This window comes from Heterocephalus glaber, unplaced genomic scaffold, assembly GCF_053883595.1.
Source record: "Heterocephalus glaber isolate CG9 unplaced genomic scaffold, H.glaber_assembly_v1.0 deba00000809, whole genome shotgun sequence".
NCBI lineage: Eukaryota > Metazoa > Chordata > Mammalia > Rodentia > Bathyergidae > Heterocephalus > Heterocephalus glaber.
Genome location: NW_028258163.1, coordinates 4052501 through 4072165, shown reverse-complemented (window position 1 = coordinate 4072165; position 19665 = coordinate 4052501). Strand labels below are relative to the sequence as shown.

The 19665-nt window shown below is 39.4% G+C and overlaps 2 protein-coding genes, 1 long non-coding RNA gene and 1 pseudogene across 4 annotated transcripts in view; 3 read left to right on the top strand and 1 right to left on the bottom strand.

The window, feature by feature from the left end:
* Positions 1-14469, top strand: part of Knl1 (kinetochore scaffold 1) — a 69949-nt gene extending 55480 nt beyond the window's left edge. Inside the window, exons 19-27 of the mRNA XM_021241894.2 lie at positions 3225-3302; positions 3598-3637; positions 4413-4514; positions 5364-5464; positions 9323-9391; positions 11139-11248; positions 11447-11565; positions 12390-12512; positions 13440-14469. Of these exons, the coding sequence (XP_021097553.2) occupies positions 3225-3302; positions 3598-3637; positions 4413-4514; positions 5364-5464; positions 9323-9391; positions 11139-11248; positions 11447-11565; positions 12390-12512; positions 13440-13554 (857 nt within the window). The 3' untranslated portion in view covers positions 13555-14469. The remainder of the gene's footprint in view (positions 1-3224; positions 3303-3597; positions 3638-4412; positions 4515-5363; positions 5465-9322; positions 9392-11138; positions 11249-11446; positions 11566-12389; positions 12513-13439) is intronic.
* LOC106010774 (MARCKS-related protein pseudogene) lies at positions 5521-9301 on the top strand (annotated as a pseudogene).
* Positions 14470-15100: 631 nt separating the features above from the next.
* LOC147829010 (uncharacterized) lies at positions 15101-18823 on the bottom strand. Its single transcript, XR_015449781.1, has 2 exons — positions 18688-18823; positions 15101-18303 (listed from the first exon to the last, which is right to left on the bottom strand). It is a non-coding gene; the product is annotated as an uncharacterized LOC147829010 (long non-coding RNA).
* Positions 18211-19665, top strand: part of Rad51 (RAD51 recombinase) — a 25763-nt gene continuing 24308 nt past the window's right edge. For both annotated transcript variants that reach the window (XM_021241898.2, XM_004861569.4), the window contains exon 1: positions 18211-18402. The gene's annotated coding sequence lies outside the window, so the exon portion shown is untranslated. The remainder of the gene's footprint in view (positions 18403-19665) is intronic.

Here is a 19665-nt window from a genome sequence, read left to right as displayed (position 1 = left end):
CACATCTTTCTTATATTTTTTGCTGCTACTCCCTTACACGTCCTAAATTTCACCCAAATATTGCCATTTGTAGTTCTGGCATTTTGTATTTATTGTTGTTTTGTGGATATTCCAGGAGGATGGAAACCTGAAGCTTGCACATGCTAGGTAGGCAGTGTGTTGTTGAGTTACATCACCAGCGCTCCTGATCATCTGTTTTTGCTAATGTTTTCTGCTGTTTTCAACAAGGAAAGTAGTCTTTATCACTTGACTTTCTATGATTATTTTGTTAGTACTTCATATAGTTCTGCCACAATGACTTGTATTATAGTTATTTTGTCCACTTTGTCTTCCTAATTAAATTGCAGTATAAGCTCCACAGAGGCAAAAATTAGCTCTTATTTTCTCCATATCCTTCAAAGTCCTTACTAATATGCTTTGTATAGAATAAGTTCTTATGTATATTCTACATTGAATTGACAGTGAGTACATAAATTCCATAGTCTTAGATTATCCCATCTCTTTATTACCTTATTTTCTACTTTACATTTAAAAAAAATAGAACCCCTGAGACTGGAACTTCTAAACTTCCTACAACCAATGAAACCAAATTTTTATCTATTTATAGTCATTTTTTTAATCTTTCTTTTCTTTTCCTAAGGCCAGTCTTTCCATCTAAACTTTGTTTGGGGTCTTTTTTTTGGTACCAGGGATCAAACTCAGGACCTCACACTTGCCAGGCAGGCGGTATGCTGCTGAGCTACATCCCGGCCCTTTCTGTCTAAACTTTAATTCTTTTCTTCTTCTCTTTTCTTTTCTGGAATCTTAGAATACTGATTTCCCCTTTTCTCGTACATTTAACCCCTCTCCATTTTCATTTTTTAAATTTATTTGTTTATTTTTTCAGTACCAGGGCTCAAACTCAGGACCTTCCGCTTGCCAGGGAGGTGCAGTGCCTCTGAGCCACATCTCTGTCCCTCCCTTTTCATTTTTATATATTTACCTCTCCCATCATTCAAAATACCAGGCTGTGATATCACATACTTATAATCCCAGCACCCAAGAGGCTGAGTCTGAGGCCAGCCTGGGCTGTATAGTGAGTTCAAAGCCATGCTGGACTACACAGTGAAGCCCTGCCTTAAAAACAAAACAGGGCTGGATGTGGTGGTGCATACCTATAATCATAGCACTTGGAAGGCTGAGGTAGGATTATCATGAGTTCAAGGCCAGCCTGGGGTACATAGAGAATTTGAGTTTAGCATAAGCTGCATAGTGAAACCTTGCCTCAGAAAATTCACTCACTCACTCACTAAATAAATACAGACAGACAGACAGATAGACAGACAAAAACAAAACAACAACTACAAAAAACACCATACTTCCCTCTTTAGGTAGCACTGAACGCTCCCTGTTTTTTTCTTATTCCTTCACTATTCACTGAACAGACTTACCAAGTACCTACTGTGTGTTGTATACAGTACTCAGAGCAAAGGACACACTGGTAAAACAGAACAAACATTATTTGTGCCCTTATGGAGTTTCCAGTCCTCAAAAAAAATATAAACATTAAACAATTTCATGGTAAATTTTATGGAAGAAATTACAAGGTCATGTGGAGTCCTGTAACAAAAATCTGATCGAGGTCAGGGTAGCCTTCCCTCTAAAGAAGTATCATTTAAGCCAAGATCTGAAGGATAAATAGAATTTAACAAAATAAAAAGGAAGGAGAAAACAAACTATTCCAAATAACACATGCAGAAACCCTTACATGGAAGACAATACAAAAACTACAAGGCTTTGAAATTGAGGCGAATATAGCTCAAATAGAACAAAAGGGAAGATGATCACATAATAAAGCTGGATGTATCACTAGCAGCCAGGCCTAGGAGGGCCTCTTAAAGAGTTTTGAATTTTTCTAAGAACAATAACAGCCTTTAAAGGATGTTAAGCACTGGCTATGGTATAGAGATTGGATTTTAGTAGATAAAGAGTAAATTCAACCAGGGCCAGAGATATAGCTCAGTGGTTCTGCCGCCTGCCTGGCAAGTGCAAGGTCCTGAGTTTGATCTCCATTACCAAAAAATAAGAGTAAATTCAACCAATATAAGTAGTTACTGGACTGGCCTAGTTATAAAAAAAAAAAGAAGCTTATATTAAGAGGTTATCTGAGTTTGATCCCCAGTACCAAAAAAAAAAAAAAGGTGCTAGTAATGGTGAAGAAAAAAGATTTTTGAGAAAAAAATATAAACTTGTATAAACTTGGTTTGGATATGAATAGAGAGGAGACTTTTAATGACTTCCAGGTTTCAAAAACAAATGAAGGGGCCAGGGATTTAGGTCAGTGGTTTCACCACCTGCTGCTCAAACGCAAGGACCTGAGTTCAATCCCTGGTACCAAAGGGGAAAAAAAATATATATATATGAACATAATTTAAAAATCTTAATTTTTTTTGGTACCGGGGATCGAACTCGGGACCTTGCGCTTGGGAGGCAGGTGGCAGAACCACTGAGCTATATCCCTGACCCGTGTTCATATATTTTTAAATGTGTATCTGTTCCTACTTAGACCATGAGGGTTGTCTAACAATAACTATTTCATATCTATAAATTTTATATGTATATGATATATAAATTATATATAAATATAATAATATATAATATATGTTGTCTAAATTGTATCAATTGATATATAATTATATATTATATATTGTATAAATGTATTATATATAAATAGATTCTGTCTCAAAGTGGCCCCTAAGAAGATGCTAGTTGAGATCACTGCTATGTAGTTTAAAGTTCACTAATCTGCCACCAGAAATGTTTGTATAATCATAGTTTAGTGCCTTATTGGCAAGGAATGGTGAGTGAGTGTGAAATATTCCCAACACTTCATTTGGGGCACATTTATTAATTTTATCTGTGATATTTAATTTTTTTTTTTTTTTTGAGTAACTACATAGCAGGGTAGTTGCTATGTAGTTCAGATTGGCCTTGAATTTACTATATAGCCCAAGCTGGCCTTGAACTTGTGGTGATCCTCCTGCCTCAGCCTCCCAAGTGCTGGTGGTACAGGTGTGTGCCACTATGTCTGGCTTCTTAGTAAATTATTATTATTTTTTTTTGGTACCAGGGATCGAACTTGGGCCCTTGTGCCTGCACAGCAGGTGGTGAAACCACTGAGCTAAATCCCTGGCCCAGTAAATTATTTTTAACTGAATTATTCTAATTCATGCTGTCTATTTTAGAAATTAAGAATTTGGAGGATGAAGAGAAAGACAATTGTATGGAAGAATGGCATTCTGAAATGAGAGCTGCAGAGAGAGGTAACTGCAGCCATCTGCTTTGACTTTGTTTATATATTTAGGTGAAATTAAGTTGGAATTTTCAGTAAGACAGATTTGGGGTGGGGGGGTACCAGGAATCAAACTCAGGGCCTCGTGCTTGCCTGGCAGGCAGGCACTGTGCCACTGAGCTACATCCCCTGCCCAAGACAGATTTTTTTTATTATTATTATTATTATTATTTTTTGGTTTTGTTTTTGGGTTTTTTTTTTTTTGACAGATGGTTTTTGTGACAACATTCTAATGTGTTTTTTTATGTTTTGTTTTCTTTTCCTAGATCTAGAAGAACTAAAAGCTGAAGAGGAAGAGCTTCAAAGGTCAGCTTGCAGTCCGAGTGTTAGAAAACGTAATGCTGAACTCCACAAAGTTAAGGGCTTCCTCCCTTTAGAGACAAGTTTAGGCACATAAGTCTTGAGTAACCCTGACTCAGGGCTTCTACCCCAAGGTGATATTGCTCAAGCTTGAATACTGTCAGGATCCTTTTTTAAAAATTAAACCAGGCATTAAACTATTTTTTGTTGTACTTCGATAAGTAGAAGTATAAAATGAGGCATCTTAGGTCATGAATTAGTTCAACTATAGGACTAAAAGAAATTAAGTATAAATCATGACAAAACCAATAAAATTCCAGTCAACAACATTAATTTTTTTAAATTAGTATATATTAGTTATAACAACATTAATTTGACGAGTGGTAGTATTTGAAATTAAATAGCAACAAAATAATTAATAAAACATAAATCCTATTTAGGTCTAACAAACTGAACAAAATCAAATGTAGGTCACAAACCTAAGACATATCTCTTTTAAGGTGGGCATCCTTAAGTACTTCATGCTTCATCAAAAATTAAAAAGTAATGTCCAATAATTATTTTAAAGAACATGAAACCCCATTGAGTCCTAATTTGAGAGATAATGATTTACATCTTTCCTAAATTAGCCTAATTCTAAATTAATGATTATCAAAACAAAATATTATTACCTCACTGGGACCATCTAGCAAATAACTTCTTATAATGAACCTTTTTATTAATATTTTTAATTCTTTCGCAAAGACCTTATCTTTCTATGAATACCTGGTTTTATTTGCAGAAAGCTCTTAGAACTGCAGGTACAGAAAGAGCAAACCCTTGCTCAGATAGATTTTATGCAAAAACAAACAAATAGAACTGAAGAACTACTGGATCATTTGAGGTAAGGAAATCAGATTTCATTAGTTTATATTGTATCCTGTGCTTTAATGATTATCTGAGCCTACTGGAGCAGCTGATATGTTTTTAACATGTTCCTATAGATTTCCTGGGGTTTTTTGTTTGTTTTGCTGTGATTTGTTTTTGAGATGGGATCTTGCTATGTTGCCTAATATGGCCTCAAACTCCTGGGCTCAAGCAATTCTGCCTCAGCCTCCCAAGTAACTGGACTACAGATGCACAACTCCATGCCCTGCAGTTGATACAGATTTTTAACCTGTAGCACAGTATACAGCCTCTAAAAGACTTTATGTACATGACACCAAGGTGAAATTATAAAGGTGGGAGAGCTATGGAATACTGTTTGTTTAAATTTCATTGACACACTTTTGATATACATAATAATCACATTCACCAGGAATAATGTTATAAATTTAATAACTTTTCACTGCATAAACTTTTGTTCTCTGATACACAACTCAAGATTGAATTCTTGCTGGGGATGATGGAGCATGCCTGTAATCTCAATACTTGGGAGGCTGAGGCAAGAGGATTATCACAAGTTCAAGGCCAGCCTTGGCTACAAAGTGAGTTCAACGTCAGGCTGAACTACATAGTGAGACGCTGTCTCAAAAAAAACTGAAACAAAACAAAAGATTGAGTTCTTATGTCTTTCAAAACCATAGATTGTACATTGACAGTATTTGAATTGGAATATTGATTGTCTCCAAATCCATTGGCAGCTGCTCTTAGTACTGTTGTGTGGTATCAGAAGTTCTCTTAGTTGGGATGGGATATAGCTCAATTTAGAGCACTTGCAAAAGAATGCTTTTCTTTCTGTTTCTCTCTTTAGTTTGTCTGAGTGGGAAGTCATTGAGTGGAGTGATGATCAAGCTGTATTTACCTTTATTTATGATACCATAGAACTCACCATCACCTTTGGAGAGCCAGTAGGTAAGTAGCAAATGTAAGATAATCCTCCTCTGCAGAAAAATAAATGGTTATACTCTATGAAGATTGAAATCTTAGCAACTTTGTGAGGCCCTGTTTCAAAAATTAAAAATTAAAATTAAAGGGCCAGGGATAAATAGCTCAGTGCAAAAGCCTTGGGGTCAATTCCTAGTCCTGGGAGTGAGGGAGAGAATAAAAATAAAAATGCAAGTAGTGAAAGTTGCCCTTTGTTAATTATATTGGATGATAAAGTTTTGCTACCATAATAATGCTGAGTTCTTTTTTTCCGTCTTTGTCTGGGATAGAGAATTTTCTTTAATGACAGTGATTCTTGACTGAGTATTTTATACTACAGCTCTGGGCTGATGATGTAGCTCAGTGGTACAGTAGTGGCTTGTCTAATATGCACAGGTTCCTGGAGTTCATTCCCCAGCACTGCAAAAAAATAAAAGGAGGCCTTTAAAGTTAGTTGGAACTCCTGTACTCAGGAGTATACAGGTGGGTTTATTAAGGTAGGTAGATTGACTATTGAGTGACTGGACAAGAGTCCTAGCAGCTTTTTAGAGTCTTTTCTCTAACTTGTCAGTTTGAGCATGGCTATATTGGAACCTTAGGATCTTCAGTCTCCCAGCCTCTCAGCCTTATTCTTCTGAAAAGTTCCTTTTCTCAATGAAAATCACCTCTGTCCAGGTCCAAAATTAAGGAATACCCTGCATCTCCTCCTTCATTATACATGTCCAAATCATTAATAAGTATCAGTGCTTGTTATTTTTGTTTGGGTTTGGTGTTTTTTTTGTTTTTTTTTTTTGGTGCCAGGGATCAAACTCAGGACCTTGCGCGTGAATGGCAGGTGGCAGAACCACTGAGCTAAATCCCTGACCCCAGGGTTTGGTTTTTTGAGGCAGAATCTCATGAAGTAGAGGCTGTCACTGAACTTTCTGTGTAGCCCTGGCTGATTTTAATTTTTCAATATTTATCCACTTTTCTCTAACTCAAATGACTGCAATTATATTCCAACTGATCCTTCTGGATCTTTTTTCCTCTCCTCCCTGTAGCTGTAGTGTTTGTTGAAGATTTGATCAGGTGTGTGCTACTCTTATCTTAGGGTAATGATCAAAATGTCTTATGTAGCTTGTAAACCCTTGAGTGAACTGAGTTTTTCCTTTTTTTTTCCCTGTGTCATCCTATCTCACCTTCTCCGTACATTATCCACGATGTACTTTTTTCATTTCCATCATGACCGGAGTCTTTCATGCTCAGTCATTCCATCTAGTCTCAAGACTTTCATGTTTTTTGTGATGCTGGAGATTCATGCATGCCTGTCTACTGAGCTATATCCCCAGTCCTTGGAATCCTGTGTTTATTGATTTAGTTATTAGTGTGTCCTCCTGAGTTGTAAAGCTCCTTGAGGTATGAGTTGATCACTTTCTGTTTTTCTCATTATGGTATCCATGGTAACTAATGTAGAAAATATTTAGCAAAGAGAGCAGGGGTAGCTGATGCAGCTAATGAGTTAGTTGTGGAGCCAGGGCATAGCTTGTTCCGCAGCCCCACCCTTCCCCTGGGCTGCTTGACCTCTGAGGAGGGAGCAGGCACCTTCTGAGAAGGCCTCTGGACAGGAGAATGGGCACGTGAAAAGCAATGGAGACTTATTCCCCAAGAGTGATGAGGAGTTCACCCCCCACGCCAAAGAAACAGCTGAAGCAGCTGGGGCCACTAGCATTGCCATCAAGCCAGCACTCCCTAGCCAGAGCACTGAGGCTGAGAGGGAATCCCCAATAAGAAATCTTCAAAAGGATGAAGAAATTCTGTTTGAAGAAGGTTTTCAAATTGAGAGGCCTGTCTTGCAAGAGAAATTGGGAGGAAGGTGAGGATGATTCTTCTGCCTCCTCATCCACAGAATAGGAGCAGGATGAGATTGGTACTTGTAGTGACGAGGGCACTGCCCAGGAAGAGAAGGCTGCTGTCATCCCTGAGAGCCAGGAGGCACAGGCGAAGAGGGCAGAGGCTAGTGCTGCCTCCAAGAGAGGAGACACAAAAGAGTTAGGACGTCAGACTGCAGAGCCATCCACTCCCTGGGGGCTGCACAGTGGACCTGCATCCACCAGTGCCAAGCAGAATGAATATCTGAGTGGGAGCAGGTGTCCTTCTGAAATTACTACCCGGATGTGCTGCTCTTACTGCTTTCCCGGTACCCAAAAAGGAAGGGACTTGTTCCCCCTTCCAAGCCACATTTTCCTCTTCTCCCTCCTGGGGATTCTATCAGCCTGCTGATCTTCCTCTTAAGGCCAGATGAAGTGGTCCCTTACATTTCTCAAGTTAGGTTAGGAATATGAAATGCTCCTGTCCTTGTCCCTGCCTTCTTTGTTGTCCCTACCAGCACAAAATTCAATTGGTAGTTTTCTCTCCCCATTCATTTTCAAGTAGGTCTTGTTTTTCCTACTCCCTAGATCCAAGAGCCAGTAGTGGGTGCTTATACTCCCACACCTGCGTGACCAGTCTTCCCTCTGTAGCGTTTTCAGTCTCTTGTGCTATGCCTAGTGGCAGCTGAGTTGGAGAGGACACTGTCTCATCTAGGTTTTTATAAATGCCTTACTCAAATTCAGACTCCAGCTTGTGAATCAGCTGTGTGTCTTTTTTTACTTGGTAAAGCAAGTATTAAGCTGTGGGATGGGAGAAGAGATCAGTAATGTGAACATTTTGTTGTCTTTTTTTCTCCCGTTGTTGTAAATAACTTTTAATGGCTGAGCCCCAGATTTGTACTTTTTTTGTACTAATTGTTAAAATCATTCTCTTCCACCTAGTTTTACTGTGAAAAGGGAATAAATGTCACCCTTAAAAATAAAATTAAAAAAAAGAAAAACCATTCAACAAAGTGAAAAGAATCAGAATTTGAGAGACAGAAGACAACTCTAGAGTCTGGAGGACTGAGCAGCTATCCTGGCTACCTATAATTCATTAGGACAATGCTAAAACATTAATTACTTTTACTGTATTTATTCAGGGATAGGAGGTTTAGGGAAAGATAGCCATTCCTGAAAAAATTACCTTTACATAAAAGTTAAGGGTCAAAGAAAGAACCCTTAACAAATGTAGCTGTGTTCTACATTTTTAAATTTCCTTCAAGGGCCTACCAATCAATATAGTTGAGCAAGCTGGGTGTGGTGGCGAACACCTGTAATGCCAGCACTCAGGAGGCATCTAAGTTACTTTTCTCTCGTTGCTGAGACAAAATACCTGACACCCAGATAAAGGAGGAAAGGTTTATTTAGCCCACAGTTTGTAGAGGTCTCAGTCCATAATTGGCTGCTCCAAGGCAGAGTGCCACATAGCAGAAGGGAAGAGGAGAAACAGTTCATGGTGCCCACAAGGTAGCAAAAGCAACAAGGGGCCTTAGCAGCTTTTTTCTCCCCCTTTTATACTAGGCTAGTGAGATTAGGGCAGTTCCAAACCAATCATTGGACTGATTTATTAATCACATACCCTTAATCCCAGCTTTGTTCCATGAATCAGTCACACACTAGATCCAGGCACCTATGACTGCATGAGGCTTTGGGGGGACATCTAGACCCAAATCATAAGAGAAGGCTAAGGTAGGAAATTTCTGTGAGTTTGAGGCCATTGTGGGCTACATATTGAGTTCAAAGCCAGCCTGAACTACATAGTGAAACCCTGTCTCAAAAAAAAATATATATATATATATTTGAGCAGTCTTGGGGGAGTCTTTACCATATACAGAAAAAAGTATGATCCAAGGATAAACTTTCAACTGTCATGAAAAAATTCTAACATCAGAAGAATAAGACTCTAAAGTACTGAATTTTATGTAAAAAGAAGTACTATTCTTTTTCTGGTTCTTAGTTGGTGTCCCTTTCCTGGAAAAGCCTTATAGGAAGATTGCTGACCTGAATTTTCAGTCTTTGCTAGATGGTAAGTTAAAATATTTTAAGCCCTTAAAAGTATTGGTAATTTATAGGTATAAATTGTTTCTTGGTAACTCATTTACATACTAAGTTAAATATAGACAACAACAATAATTTGTCCTTAAAATATTTATGGGATATAAAACTGCTTGGTTAATGTTCTAAATATTGAATTTCCTCCCTCCCTTCTTTCCTCCTTCCTTTCTTCTGAGACAAGGTCTCATTATGTAGTTCAAGTTGACCTTGAGCTCACTAGCCCAACCTGGCCTTGAACTCAAAGTGATCCTCCTGCCTCAACCTGAGTGCTGGGAGTACAGGCATGTACCACCATACCCGGTTTATTTTAAAAGAAATTACTTATTATTAGGAATTAATTAGGAATTACTTATTATTAGGAATAATAATTACTTATTATTCCCTACTTGGAAAATTACCATTATGAGTACCTAGTCTATATCAGGCATATGTTGGGGTTTTTTTCTCTGTTTGTTTTGTTTTTTTAGTTTTTTGAGACAGGGTTTCTCTATGTAGTCCAGGCAGATCTTTTTGTTTTTTGGTACCGGGGATCAAACCCCGGTCCTTGCACTTGCGCAGCAGGCGGGAAACCACTGAGCTAAATCCCCGGCCCCCAGGCAGATCTTGAACTCAGTATGTAGTCGAGGCTGGCCTCAAACTCATGGCATTCCTCTTGCCTCAGCCTCCCAAGTGCTGGGATTACAGGCATGTGGTACCACATCTGGTGAGCATATATATTATTTACATTAATGCTAAGGTATTATTTCCCATTTTATAAGCTAGGGAACTACGAATCAGAAAAATTAAATGTTGTACTTAAGATCACTTAAGTAGTTAAAAAAAAGCCAGGTGTGGTGCACACACCTATAATCCTGGCACTGGGGAACCTGAGGTAGGGAAATTGCCTGGAGTTTGAGGCCAGCCTGGGCTACATAGTGAGTTCAAGGCCACCCTGAACTACATAGCAAAACCCTGTCTCAAAAAAAATTTTTTTTAAAGCCAGGCAGTGAATTCAGGTGTATGTTGTATTTAAACCCACACTTTTTCTCTTTGATGCTGGGGATTAAACGCAAGGCTTTGTGCATGCTAGATGAGCATTCTGAGATACATTTCCACTGAGATACATTCCCAATCATAAACCTGTGTTTTAAACCAAGTTCTATTCTGTATGTGAGGCCAGATGTGGTGGCATACACCTGTAATCCCAGTACTCAAGCAGCTGAGGCAGGAGGATCACTACAAGTTCAAGGCCAGTCTGGGTTACATAGGGAGACCATGTCTCATAAGAAAAAAAAAGGTGGGAAGGTGAAATAAAAAGAATTGGGATATGTTGTGTACATGTACCAACTCCCCATGATCAATGTAATCATTATGTACTGTAAGCACATATTAATAAAAAAATTTTACAGGGGCCTAGGACTTTGCTCAGTGGCACCACGCCTGCCTTGTAAGCGCAGGGTCCTGAGTTTGATCCCTGGTACCAACCCCCCCCCCCCAAAAAAAAATTTTACAAAATGATTCTGTACATGATTAAAGATTGAGTTTTTGTAGGGATGTCTTATATACTATATATAATTGTATTTGAAAATAAAAATGAGGCTACTTTGGCACCTAATAGTTTGAGGGTATTTCTTGCTTAGGTAATGTAGTATTTTTAGCTTCTGTAAAATATATGAATAATAAAAAATATATATATATGATAATACCCTGCCTTTGGATCTTTTCTTTTTCTTTCCCAGAGGATAAAGCTCCTTCTTCCTCCCTTTTGGTTCATAAACTTATTTTTCAATACATTGAGGAACAAGAATCCTGGAAGAAGATATGTACAACACAGCATCAAGTACCCAAGGTAAAGTCTGATTGAAGTCTTTAAAGGAAAATTTGCACTGTCAGTCCCAAAAAGCAGAACTGAAATTCTGCGTATATAATAGTATCCTGAGATGACATATGTATTCAGTTGTTTTGGGGGTTCATTATTACAGCGCCATTAAACATTGATACATTTTTGTAATTTCATCAACCCCACCCCCCCCGCAATTTCTTCTAGATGCTTCAGGAATTTTCACTGGTAGTGAGTCACTGCAGACTCCTTGGAGAAGAGATTGAATTTTTAAAGAAATGGGGACCAAATTATAACCTAATGGACATATATGTGAATAATACTGAGTAAGTGTGTTAGTTCCCTGGAGCAGTGATAACAAAGTATTACAAATTGGGTAAAACAGGAGAAACTTATTACTTTAGTTAGATTATCACCTAACCTGAGAGATTAGAAGGCCAACAGGATTTCAACAAGATTGGTTCCTTACTATGAGAAAAATTTGTTCTCATTTAGCATAACTTCTAGAGCTTCACTGGCAATTTTTGGCCTTCCTTGGCTTATAAATGCATAATCCTGGTCTCTCCTTTCACCTTCATACAGTGTTCTTTCATTGTGGGTGTCTGTGTACAAATTTCCCCTTTTGATAAGGACACCTCTCATATTGGAGTAGGGCCCACCCTACTCCAAAAGAAACTCATCTTAACTAAATTTGCAATGACCTAATTTCCAAAGAAGGTCACATTCTGAGGTGTTGGAGAATAGGATTTAAATATACAAATTTGGGCAGATATATTTCCACCCTTAACAGTAAGTAATTAGTCAAGAATTTAGTAAAAGAAATTGTTTTATTAATGTGCTTCAAGAGTAACAAATGGAAAAGAAAAAAGAGTAACAAATGGAAGGCTAGGGATTTAGCTTATTGGCACCATGCCTGCCTCACAATCAAAAGTTCAGGCCCCTCTACCGGAGGAAAAAAAAAGGAGTAACAAATGGAAAGAAAAAACCCATTTAACACCTTGTTCTGGATGTTTTATCTTCTGTTCCATTTGATGAGGACAAGAAATAATGTATACCAAGTTTCACATGCCAGTGTAAAAAGGAAAATATGTTTGTGTTTCAGTCTTTTTTGTTGTTTTATATTTTTAATTGCGGATCTTGTCTTTTACAGATTGAGGCTTTTATTCTCCAGCTCTGCAGCATTTGCAAAGTTTGAAATAACTTTGTCTCTCTCAGCCCATTATCCATTGGTCCCATTACCTTTTACCATTCAAAATCACCTTGGGAACACTGGGTAAGTAAAGGACCAGCAGGATAAGACTAGCTACTTTTTCGCATTTATTATTTCATTTGAAAGTTCCCTCCAGGTGGTCAGTAAGCAAATGGGGAGTGAGAGCTAAATGTCACTTTTTTTGTTTTGTTTTTGGCAGTGCTGTAAATCAAACCCCAGGGCCTTATGCATGCCTGGCAAGTGCTCTACCACTGAGCGACATCCCTATCCCTGAGAATGTTTTTTTGTTTGTTTTGGGGTTTTTTTGTTTCTTTTTTGAGACAGGGTTTCACTATGTAGTCCAGGCTGGCCTTGAACTCTTGGCGATCCTCCTGCCTCAGCCTCCCAGGTGCTGGGATTACAGGCTAGTGCCACCACGTCTAGCTGAGATCTTTATTGCTCTCTCCAGTGGATGCTAGAGACAGACCACTGTTCTGCTCTTTTATACATACTTCACTTTTTGAATTCACCTACACTTAGAGCAAGAATCAAGGAGAAAATTCTACATAAGCTTAGCTCAGATCATAGGGAAACAATTTTATGGCCTAATTAAAAATGGAATATTCATACCTTTTTTCAATTAGTTTGTGGAACTAGATCTATAAGTGTCTCATAGGTTGTGATCTGTTTTATGACTTTAGATATACTTCTGACAGATTAGGTGATGACAGTGTTTAGGAAAACCCACCTTAAATCCACCAGCAAGTACCAACAATTAGAATTTTATAGCTAAAGAAAGCAACTGGCTCAAGCTGCCTGATAATTACATACAGAATTGGTTCTCAAGCCATATTTTGAAATCCCCTTTCAAATGGACAGTCTGCTTATTTCCAGCAATGCCCATTTGTGCTTTCTAGGAAACTTGAGACACTGTACTCAAGATCATGATTAGCAATGAATCAGAGACAAGTATGTTTCCAAAAAACTTAATTAACTTTTTCTTCTTTCCAGCCAAGATGAAATTGCTTCCATTATATCTAAAGTGCCATTAGAGGACAACTATTTGAAGAACATAGTCAAGCAAATTTCCCAAGATCTACTTCAGGACTGCGACTTCTACCCCTAGACCCATGGACCACAACTGTAACAACCAAACAATAGTACACACACTTGGGGTGTTATGTCAGGGTTTCCACTGCTGTTTAACCTTTTTCTTTAGATCAAAAAAGCCTGGTAAAATTTCTCTGACGATGTTACAGTTAATTTGTATGGTTAATTTTTTTTTTTTTTTTTTTTTTTTGGTACCAGGGATCAAACTCAGGTCCTTGCACTTGCACAGCAGGCGGCCAAACCAGTGAGCTAAATCCCTGGCCCCCTGTATGGTTAATTTTTAAATGTCTATTCAGAACTAATGAACAATTAGCTTGGTGCCAGCTTGCTCAGCTCTGTACTCAAGGTTAAGTAGTAAGAGCCTTAGGGAAAATCTCCTCTCACTAAAGTTGTGTTCTCTGTATAGTACAACCCCTAAGGAGTAACTTTTAAATATAAGAGATGCTCTCACCAATAAACATATTAGCCGTTTTTCCATAGATAAAGCTACAATTTTTAAGTGTCCTGAGTTCTGCCTAGCAGATATTTCTGGAGTAGAAATATATCTGTCAAGTTCTGCCATGTTGGTGCATGCCTATCATCCCAGTTACTAGGGAGGCTGAGATGCGAAGATCACACAAGCCTATGAGTTCAAGACTAGCCTAGGCAACAGCAAGAGCCTATCTCAATAACAACCAAAGGAAACATGTCTGTTTACAAACTACTCATGCTCCTTTTTCTCTATTTCAGAAATGCTATTTCAGATAAATAAAAATTCAGAGAAAACAACAGCACCTATTAGAATGGTTGTCATCTTTTCTTGAGGGCCTTGCCTCTTATTCTATACTGTCAATGTTTTCTTGATAAGTAGTTTTTAAGGAAAAGTTAATTCATTATGCATCAGTACATATATGTAAATATATTAATGTTTTTGTGTTTGTGAAGTAGAAAACATGCCTTCTCCTAGGCTATTTCCATCTCTCTGAAGGACCACTTTACAGCAAGATTCTCAATCTTCTTTTATTAAATAATGACTTTTTAAACTCTATCTCTTCCAAAACACTAGTTTATGACAATAATAAAGTTATTACAGGTATTGGTCCCTAAAGCCACACCCCCATTATACATAAAGCTAGCATATACATTGATCATTAAACAGATATGAAAAAACTCTGATACAGACCAGTCATAATTATGATATTTGTTTCTGTTTAATCCTAAACTAAAATTTATTTGCATTTTCTTGTTTTTTCTTTCTTCTTTTTTTTTTCTTTTTTTGGTACTGGGGATTGAACTCGGAACCTTAAGTTTTCAAGGCAGGCTGCGGAACCACTGAGCTAAATCCTGGGCCCTGTTTTTGCTTTTTTGAGACAGGATCTTGCTATGTAATCCAGGCTGGTCTTGAATTCATTGTGTAGCCCAGGCAGGCCTCCAACTCACAGCAATCCTTCTGCCAAGCTTGGCTTGAATTTTTATTTTGTTTTATTTTATTTTGGGGGTGTGGATCTCACTGTAGCCCAGGCTGGTCTTGAACTCTTGGTTATCCTCAGCCTCCTGAGTGCTAGGATTACAAGTGTCCGCCATTACACCCAACTCTGGCTTGCACTTTTTTTTTTTTTTTGGTACGGGGCATCGAACTCGGGACCTTTCGTTTGCAAGGCAGGTGCCAGAACCACTGAGCTAAATCCCCAGCCCTGGCTTGCACTTTTAAATTAATGTGTTTTAAAATTTTTCCTTTTTACTTTAGGATCAGATTAAACTCCAATGAGTCTCATGAATGTTATCTTCCCTCTTTATTGGTTCTTACTTATAAGCTATATAGAAAAGATAACATGGTCTTTAAGCTTCAAAAGTCAACATGAAACTCATTTGGGACAAAAATCAAGACAGGTGTTTCTTATTTTTGACTCCTTTAAAAAACTTTTAAAGTCATTAATATGGTGTAGTTTGTTTGTTTGTTTGTTTGTTTTGAACAGGGTTTGGCTACGTAGTTCCAGGCAGGCTGGCCTCGGCAATCACTATATAGCTGAGGCTGGCCTCAAACGTGCAGCAATTCTCCTGCCTCTACCTCCTGAGTCCTGGGGTTTGCAGGTGTGCACTACCAGTTAGCTTTCTTACTCGAGCTGTTTCATATTTTTTTCTGTATACCTAAAAATTAAGGGAATTTTTTTATGCATTTTAGTGACTGGAACAACCCATTCTGAAAATGATTAGGCTTATAGTGATGGTCTCTGATTTCTTGGGTTAGAAGTACATAATTGTAATATTTATATAGGTATTTGTGTTTTTCTTAAAATATTGGTTATTTAAATTTTTTGTAAGTTTTTCTTTCCCTGATTGGAAAACAGATTTTTTTTACACTATTAAAATAAGTTTATTATTTGAAATCTTTTGTAAATAGCAGCCTTTTATTATTAAGAGTATTTACCATGGGGCCAGGGATTTAGCTCAGTGGTTTCGCCACTTGCTGCACAAGCGCATGGACCCGAGTTTGATCCCAGGTACCAAAAAAAAAGAGTATTTACCATGTATCTAAAACATAAACCAAATAAATCTCTGTCTAGGAACATGCACTTAAATAAAAAATAAGATGAACAAATATGTCATGAGCTGAGTGGTGGCACTTGCCTTAATCTCATCACTCTAGGAGGCCATGGCAGGAGGATGGCAAGTTCCAGCCCAGCCTGGGCCACTTAGCAAGATCCCATCTCAAAACTTAAAAAATTAGGGCCAGGGATTTAGCTTAGTGGCATAACATCTGCCTCACAAGTGCAAGGTCCTGAGTTCGATCCTCTGTCCCACCAAAAAAAAAAAAAAAAATCCTCTTTTTTTTTTTTTTTGGTACCGGGGATCGAACTTGGGTCCTTGAATTTACAAGGCAGGCAGCAGAACCACTGAGCTAAATCCCCTGCCCCCTAATGCAGTGATTCTTAAAGCAGCACTAGCCTTATCACAAAGCTACTGAGTCAAAAATGACTTCTTTCCCCTTCGTTGAGCTTTATTGAAGTATAGTTCATATATAATAAAACACCACTTAAAATGCACAATTGAATGGTTTCTAGTATATTTAAGATGTATACAACTATCATCACAATTGATTTTAGACTTTCATCATCCAGAATACTACTTTTCAACAAATGGTACTTGGAAAACTGGATATCTGCATATAAAGGAATGAAATTGTGGGCTGGGGCAGTAGCTAAATGGCAGAGTCCTTCCCTATCATGTTCAAGATCCTGGGCTCAATCCCCATCACTGAAGGGGAAAAAAAAAAGAATAAAATTAAACATTTATACCACATTAAAAAATTAACTCAAAATGGACCTAAGACCTAAATACAAAATATAAAGCTATAGATTGGTTTCACAGTCATAGGTTTGTACTTTACCCTGCTGAGCTATAGACACATAAAAGTAGTTAAGATGAGTAGGGTGTGGTAGCACACCTATACAACACCAGCCCTAGGGAGGCTGAGGCAGGAAGATCTCAAGTTCGAGACCAGCCTGGGCTACATAGTATCACCAAAACAAAGCAAAAAGTCATTAAGATAATGTATTTTACAACAGCTTAAAAAGACCATATACCCTTTGTAATGTTTTCATCTTTACCTTATCTCCTACCCTACCCTTAAAACAACCAACCTACTTTCTGTCTATAGATTTGTCTATTTGGGGTATTTAATAGAAGTCGGGTAACGGAATAGGATTTTTTTGTGAGCAGTTTTGACGTCTGAGCATAATGTTTTCAAAGTTTGTGTTTAGTAGGTATCAGTACTTCACCCCTTTTTGGTTTTTGTTTTCAGTGGTCCTGGGAATTGTAACCAGAGCATTACACAGAGCAGGCAAGCAGTCTATCACTGAGCTATACTCTCAGCCCCATTCTCTCTCTCTCTTTTTTTTTTTTTTTGGCCATACGGGGACTGAACTCGGGCTTCGCATTGAACTACATCCCCAATCGGTTCTCAGCCTTTTGGCTAAGATCAAGTGTGAACTACATCCCCAAACCTTTTAAATTTTTTTAAATTTTGAAACAGGGTGTCACTAAATTGCTCCAGGCTGTCCCAAACTTGTGATCCTCCTGCATCAGCCTTTCAGAGTGCTGGGATCACAGGCGCACTACTATAGTGATTGTTTTCATTCTTTTTTCTGGTAAAATATTTCACTGTATAGAAATACCAGATTTGTATATCCATGATTAGGGTAGTTAGTCTAAAATAAAATACCCAGTTTCACAGTTTCTCCAGCCCCTCAGGCCAGAAGCACCGCTGCATTGAAGGTAGAGTTGCAAGTTGAGTCAAGGGTTTGGACTCAGCGGGAACAAACCCAGAAGAGCTCTCAGGAGGGCGCTTACGCAGGGAGAGTCCCAGGGTTGGGCGCGTTGCATCTTGGGAGATGTAGTCCCGGGCCGGACGCAATCCCTCTTACGATTTTTAGTCTTCGGGCTGATAAACAGAAGGGGGCAACTGACAAAATTCTAATTAGTCTTTAGGGGAGGAGGGAGGAGCATAATCCTCAGGTAGGTTCAAATTCCTTGGATCCACCTCGGGCTGAATCTGAAGGGGCTAGAAGGCGGGCTTGAGCAGGGAAGCCACGTCACGCAGGGGAGCAACGTGGTGACGTCACGCCGACGCGGGCGTGCCCCTGCGGGGCGGCATTTGGCGGGATTTCTGAAAGTCGCCGTTCTGAGTGCGTGGCGTGGCGTGGCGTGGCGTGGCGTGGCGTGAGGCCCGGCCTGGAGCACAGCTGTGTCCCTGACCCACAAGCGCGTGTCGGAGCTGAAGTTCGACCTGGTGGAGAGCAGAAGGCCCAGCGAGAGAATTGAGAAGCTGACGCTGTCGAGCGCGCAGGCCAGTGGACCGAGGCGGAGCAGTTGCGCGGCCATCTAGGTGAGTGGGAGCGGGCCGAGCCCTGCGCCGCCCTGAGTCTCCCTTTCCCCCGCCGGACCCACCAGGCCCAGGCGCCCGCAGCCAGCTTTGGCCTCACTGCGTTGGCCAAGGAACCGAAGATGGCGGCCCCGGGCCTGTCCGACCCAACCGCCCCTCAGAGCGCCCGTGAGGGAAGCCGAAGCCCGCCCAGCTTCAGAACCTCGGGCCTTCACGGTCAACGCTTGTTTTCGGGATTTGAGCTAGGAAGCCCTGATCTGGGGAGGAAGGGCGGGCACAGCTGTTCACCTTGGAGCCAGGGGTCTGGGTTCCCGGTCGGTGTTCTTCCATTGCGCCAGTCTCCTGCTGAGTGTATCACGCAAGCCCAAGAAAACTAAAAAGAACTAAATGAAAGACAGAAAGCGGGGAGCTAGGACGACCAATGCCTGTGCAACCCACAAAGGTGCTGGCCAATCCAAACCACTGATTTTTATTGGTAATCAATTTCTTTGGAAACTAATGGAGACATAGTTTGTAAAGGAAAAGAAAGCATTCTCGGATTAGGAATAGAATAGACAAAATATATGGTTATGATTAGAACATTGTCCTAGTTAAGAAAGTTTTAATTGTGGGAACGGAATTTGGGTGTGAGTTACGTTGACCTCGGACTCACTTCTATAAACAAGTCAATTGTGGGGCTCTTTCCAGCCTGAACTGGTTGGGCACAGTCAATATTGTGGTCCCCTGCAGTGCCCAGAGTATAAAGTGCACAGATTGCAAGTATGTACAGCTCCGTGAATCATTACAAAATGACTCAGGTCAAGAAATAATATGCTGTCAATCGGGGACAGTATGTATGTCTCACTCGTACCACTGAGATAGGGAGACTGAGGCAGGAGGATCCCTGAGTTCAAGGCCACCCTGATAGCGTTGCCTAATATTTTCCTCTCTTCCTCAGTAGTAAACAGTATATTGAGTTCTATTCCCAATAGCTAACTTCTGTTTTTGATTTTTACATGTTGTGTTCAGTTGTTCCACATGCTTGCCAGCACATATTTGTCTTTAATTTTTAGCTGTGTGGTTTTAAATATAATTTTCCTAATTACTGTTGAAGTTGGATATTCATTTTTGTGGGCCGTTTGGTTGTATTTTTTTTCTTCCAGTGTGATTTGACTTTTCAGGGTCTTAATGGTGTCTTTGTGGCGCGCGGGGGGGGGGGTGGGTGCCGGGGGATCGAACTTGGGACCTTGCGCTTTCGAGGCAGGCAGAGGAACCACTGAGCTAAAT